Genomic DNA, 6,000 nt, shown 5'->3' on the forward strand with positions numbered 1-6,000 from the left:
TCTGTGAGAGGCACAGAGAGACTCGTTTGATTAGTCTGCCTTTTTTTTTTTTTCTTGAACCTGTGCACTTCCTTCCATGGAAAACATGTGGGAGAGAGGACAGGGCAACAGGGGAGAGAAAGAGGTAGGTTATATTCAAAAGAGTGAGAAAGGAAAGGAAGAAGAAACCAAAAAACTGAAAATCAAGAGCTTGTCTTGGTAAGGCATGGATGCTGAGACAGTGTCTGAGATGGGAACTGGGCTTCTGTTAGGAAGGAAGAGGACTGAGCGGAGGACAGTGTGTTTGGTGACGATCTTCAGTAAAATTCACTAGCCAGTTGCTCGCTATTCACTATGCACTGGGAGCTACCCAGACTAACTCTAAGCAAAATAGGAAGTCAATGTGAGAAATTATCCCGTAGGTAGCTCCAGGATCCTCCAGAAAGTCCAGTTTTGGTACCCAAGTGACCTCATTTGCAACTACTTTAGGTAGCTGTCTGCAACACGAGAGAGTATGTTTGAGGCATTCCTCTAATAACTGGCCAGACCTCTAAGCAGAAAGCTATAGGTTTTCACATCAAGTGCCAGGTTGAGCATCACAAGTGATAGCAATCCAAGCTTTTCCCCACTTGGATTAGGTCAGGAGAGGAGTCCGGGAGATGAGTTGACAGGTCTGTTACAAATGCTGTAGGGGAAAATGTGCTGTTTTTGGAGAGAGTACCTTTTACTCCAGGCTGGGAGGTGGCTCTAACGTTCTCCCCATCTCTTSCAGCTCCCTTGGTGGACCTCACTCCCAGTCACAGTGGTTCAGCTATGCTGATGCTCCTCTCCGTGGTTTTTGTGGGACTAGCCGTGTTTGTAATTTACAAGTTCAAAAGGTATGACCCTCCCTGCGCCATTTCCTTCTCCTCATTTTCATCTTTCACTGAAGTGTTTGGGTTTTGTGTTGTTGGGTTTTCTTTTTCTTGGTGATTTGTTTCTTGGTTTGTAAAAGGCTAATGCTACGTCATCTGCCAGAGCACCCCACAATGATGGTTTCTGTTAATGTTTTAGGAAGATTCCTGGCCTTAATATATATGCACAGATGCAGAATGAAAAAGATCAAGAGATGGTCAGTCCAGTCAGTCAGAGGGAAARCATACCTAATGTCCCTCAAAGTGAGCTGATGAGCCCTGAGCAACTAGTAGATGAGAAGTTGGATATCCAGCCCATAGGTAAATAACTTGCAGCATCCTGCAGCTGGTCAGCCTCTGACTTATAATTGGCTAACCCTTTTCTAAGCCTCCCTTCTTCCCCATCTCCCTGCGCACTCCTCCCCATCCTCTTCTGCTGCAGTGTTAGTTTTGCTACAGGAAACCTTGCTAACTCTTCCCTCACCCTCACTGCTATGTGATGACGGGGAGAAACAACTTTAGTCTTTTCCCCTCTCCTAGTTGCTCTGTGTAGATCCCCTCCCCTTCTCAAAAATGCTCTACTCCTGCTTCACTTAACTTGTGCTATCAGSCGACTTAATTTATTTTGCTGGGGCTGATGTAATTTTGTGGTTAAACCCCACACCTGAGTCCTGTCCAGGAGACCCTTCAGCCACACTCACCTGGAACATGGAGGTGAGCAGGTGATTCGGTAAGTCTAAAGTCTAAAAGCAGAATATTCTTTGATGTTTTCACTGCTATGGCCTTTGTGCTCTGCCAGATCTTGCTGCCAACAGCAATGCTAGCCTGACTGATTCTCAGGGAAGTAAAGCAGAACTGGGGATCTCTGCACCAGACAGCTGGGTTTGCCCTCAGGCTGATTTCTTCCACAGGCCTAAGGCAGGCTTTAGCAGGACTTAAAGTGAACAGGCTTGGAGCAAGCATCCTGGATCCACTGTACTTTTGCTCATGCTTGTATGATTGTTGTTATCCTGACTACAGTAACACCAGGGCTGTTGAGGTGGAACAGGGACGTTTCAGTCTGGGAACATGTTCTAGTAAAGCCAGTGTTGCTCTGGCTTTGCTCGGGCATTGCTCAGCTTCACTTCTGAGGTGACAGTTCTGCAGGCCCAGACCAGAGGAGCAGCATCTGCCTCCTGCAAGTAAGGACACAGACCTATTTTAGAGGAACTAAAGTTTATAGCTGTTTTGGCTCAGACAGAAACAAGGCATAGTCTTAACTGCACAGATGTCTTAGCTGCACAGCTTCATCAGCTTAACCATGCCTTCACATCCCATCTGAGGATGTCCCTAAATTGTAAGAGAGTGTTTGCTAAAGCAGGCTTTGTKTAGTAGCTACTGCAGAGAGGGAACAAGGGGAAGGATGATTAAAAGAGGGAATGTGATGTGCTAAGATTGGGGCCTGCAAAACAACCTGGGAGGAGAAAAAAGAAGAAAGTCTCTTGATGAAACTGATGTCTAAGTTGGAAGTCATCTCCCCACTGCCATCAGTGCTGCTCTCTCCTCACCTGTTCACCAAGGAGAGATCAGGTAGCTATTAAAAGGTTTTTAGCAGCTATTCATCAGCACACCTGGACAACCCTGCTTAGCAGTGCACAGGATGGAGTGAGGGGACCAACCTTCCCATGTGGTGTTCCCCATACAGAGCAACCCCAGGCCACAGTCCAGAACCCAAGGAAAGGAAATGCAACCAAGGTAGTCTGGACAGAGGACTTCCAAAAGGCTTGTGGATCACCAAGAGGTTTCAAGCAAAGACCCGGAGCGGTGGGTCCTAAACTTTAACAATTCTTTTTTTTTTTTTTTTCCCCTAGAAGCCTCCAAGGCAAAATTGATGTAAGATGCTAAGAGAGAAACACCCAATTTCAGGCCATAAAAACAAAAAARCACTTTCCCAGAGTTAGATGGGCTTTGAGCTTCCCAAGGAATGGAATGACCATGGTTCACGTTGTCCAAGAGGAGGTGGAAAGGGTAGGGAAACATGCATTGTAACCGGTCACGTAGACTGAGGCGACAGCAGTCAGTCACCTGCTAGCCCCACTCAAGGTAACTTCAAAACATCTCTCACTAATGCTGAGAACTAGTTTGACCCCTTGAAACCCTTAGGATCAGAGATGTAAAAAGCCTGTTTTTGTGGGGAGCCTGAACTGTATGAATTTTATTTGTGCAGCTATAGCTGTTCTGACTTTATACAGTAGCTAGCATTTTGTGGGTTTGTCAGCTGTACCCTGTCCAGCAGCACACTGTATTGAACCAGAAATTGATTTTTTTATATCTCCTTAGTTTACCTCTGTAACTGCACCAGCAAGCACAAAAGGTGAATGTGTAATATAGATAGACTCAATTCACTATCATGAGGAATCAGTCCAAAAAACTCCCTAAGAGTGTTTTCCCATCCTGGCAGTAAGACAAACAAGGAAACTGAATCAGAGCTCATTGACAAAATGAAAAGGTCTGAGCCTAGGTATGAACAGATCAGAAAATGCTAAGGCTCTTCAAACTCCTATACAGTCACCTCATCTGTTTCTGGAAATCAGCAATCTCTTTTTTAATGAATTTTCTTTCCTGTGGAAAAACAAAGCAAGACTGTAATTGGGTGTTTCTCTTTTGTATGCTTGTTCAAAAGCCAGTTTTTTTCACCCCCTTTGACTAACATTCAGGGACCCTTGGAATCTAAATGAAGGTTGCTGGATGATTTTGTTTTCTCTCCAAACCCTGGCACCACAAAACACAGTTTCTGTTTTCTGGATGYGAGCAGTTCAGGCTCTTCTTTTGCAAAGGCAAAGCTTAAGGTGATTTGTGAAATCTCCAACACCTTATCACTGCAAATGAGTTGCACATTTCCTCTGAGGAGCTCAGCCCCTCCTTCCCTCCACCCCTCTGCTCTGGCCTCTCCCCGTGCTCTTCAACACGGGTGAATCATCTTCATTAGCAAAAGAACAGGACATCACCTTCAGTGTTTTGAATGACAAGAAAACATTTCTGGGAAGAACATGTCAGTCTGGAACAGTTGAATCCCAAAGGCCAGCGAGGTGATACCTTCAAACGTCTCCTTCCTTGCCTAAACACATTTGCTATTTACTGACTCTCTTATTTTGTTCTTTCTTTGCCACAGGAAGTATTTCCACAGCTGCTGAGCCCCAGAGCACAAAAGAAATCCCTACCTATGTAAATGGTTGAACTGAGGACACCGGTATATATGTATATCTAAAAAAAGAGGAGAGCTCACTGCATTCGGACTTTTTAATTCTTCAGATGACAAAGGGTTTTTAGCTTTAAGCCTGTGCATGTGGACATTATACTGAGACCATAGTGGAACTGCATTGTACAGGTGTTCAGTTTTAGTGGGGGTTGGGAGGGGGGGAACAACACCACTCTTCACCCCTGTGGCTCTTCCCCTCACCCCTCCACTTCTCTCTTTTTTCTTATCTGTCTCTAATTTGTAGGAAATTCATAATTGATATAGGCCAAGAATATGCATGGGGGTCTCTTCTTTACAGAGAGGGGTGGGCTGGGATGGGGGGGGGAGAAGGGTCGGGGGAGGCGGGAGGGGGCATCAAGGGTTCTTGGCTTTAGATTTAACGGCTCTTTTAGCACTTTGGGCTGCGGGAGGGCTAGCCACCCCAGCAGACTTTCACAAGGAATCACACTGGAGTTTAAAGGCACTGAAAATATTCTCGGGTCAGTTTGGTTTATGTCTTTGTTTGGACTCTGCCCTTCCTTCCTCTAGCTGCAGCTGCTGCCTGCGCCCCACGGCTGTGCGGAAGCCGAGCGGGCGCGYGGGCGATCCCAGCCGCAAAGCCAGGCTCTTTCTTAAGCAGCTTCTTAGCCTACTCACACCAAGGTACCCACCCTCTGATAGCACTGCTCAGAGATAACTCCTTCTGCCTCCTGACCATGGACCGAGCAAAACTAGCATACATTACAGGCAGGGAGGTCTGTCTACACTGCACTTTGAGGAGGTTATTGCCAGCATGAACTTACACTGTACTTTGTACCAGCCTTACACCTTAAAGTTTGACTAAGAGAAGGCCCTAATAATGCCCTCAGCGGCTTTTAGTGCTGATGTTTGGATTTGTCTGGGAAAATCGCAGGAGATCTCTACCTTTTGGGAGTCACCCTAAGGCCTGTCATTTTTTGGAAGACATCTAGTCCATAGAATAGGGAGCAAGGAAAAGTTTATATGTGGTTTCTCATGGCCTTCTTGGCAAATCCCACTTGGTCACAGATGTGCGAACCACTGCTGTTCTGGGCAGAGGAGGGGAGAATGAAGCAGGACTTGGGCTGAGATTGTTCGCATGCATGCTGAGCCCCAGCACCGCAGGACAGCTCCTGTACGAGATTTGGTTTCTGGTCAGTAACATACCGTTGTGTCTTAYGCTGCAGCTGGAACTGTGACTGCAGGACACATGCACATAGACTATGCAAGGAAGCRGCAGGAAGCAGGCTTAGCGCACGTTGTACAAGTCCTCCCAGAACTCTGGATATTTGCTGAATCTGAACCCCTGGTGTTTCRCAGTTGTTGATTTCCAACCCAACTCAGGTAAACCCAGCTCCAGGATTTGGGTCTGACGTGCAAAGAGGTAAAGACAGTAACCGAAAGACATTTACTTAACTACATTGAGCAAAGGCAAATAGAGGCTGGTTCCTAATCAGTGTAGCGCGCTTAGGAAGGCATGCTGATTCTTGATGCACATGTGCTTTGTGCGAAAGGCATTGCACATGGTAACCTGAGTCAAAGGCAGGAGGTGGCGGCGTTGTTGGCATGGCCTGGAATCCCAAGGGGGAAGGGATAGGTTTGAATTTCTCCCTCATAAATTGGGCAKGAGGCCCAACCAACCTCACTGGTGGCAAAGAAAAAAAAGTGATACCAAGTGCAAGAACTTTAGGCCCGTAGTAGTGAGCGGACAATCACACAGCAGTCCTCTGCCCCCTTCTGTAGTTTCTCTGAAGACAGGTAGAAACAGAGCAATTTGTATGGCTTTGCTATTGTGTTTGCAACTACAGCTTTAAGAAAGATGGGAAAGTTTTGGCAGCAACTGTATAATACTCCCCACGGAAGTCCAACATTAGCCAACTTATTTTTATAGTA

At 46.2% G+C, this 6,000-nt stretch overlaps 1 protein-coding gene across 1 annotated transcript in view; it reads left to right on the top strand.

The window, feature by feature from the left end:
* Positions 1–4,377, top strand: part of SORCS1 (sortilin related VPS10 domain containing receptor 1) — a 315,565-nt gene extending 311,188 nt beyond the window's left edge. Inside the window, exons 29-32 of the mRNA XM_026069669.1 lie at positions 752–857; positions 1,033–1,193; positions 2,557–2,675; positions 4,024–4,377. Of these exons, the coding sequence (XP_025925454.1) occupies positions 752–857; positions 1,033–1,193; positions 2,557–2,675; positions 4,024–4,080 (443 nt within the window). The 3' untranslated portion in view covers positions 4,081–4,377. The remainder of the gene's footprint in view (positions 1–751; positions 858–1,032; positions 1,194–2,556; positions 2,676–4,023) is intronic.
* The last annotated feature ends 1,623 nt before the right edge of the window (positions 4,378–6,000 follow it).

The sequence above is a fragment of the Apteryx rowi genome, unplaced genomic scaffold, assembly GCF_003343035.1.
Source record: "Apteryx rowi isolate R43461 unplaced genomic scaffold, aptRow1 scaffold_3, whole genome shotgun sequence".
NCBI classification, from domain to species: domain Eukaryota; kingdom Metazoa; phylum Chordata; class Aves; order Apterygiformes; family Apterygidae; genus Apteryx; species Apteryx rowi.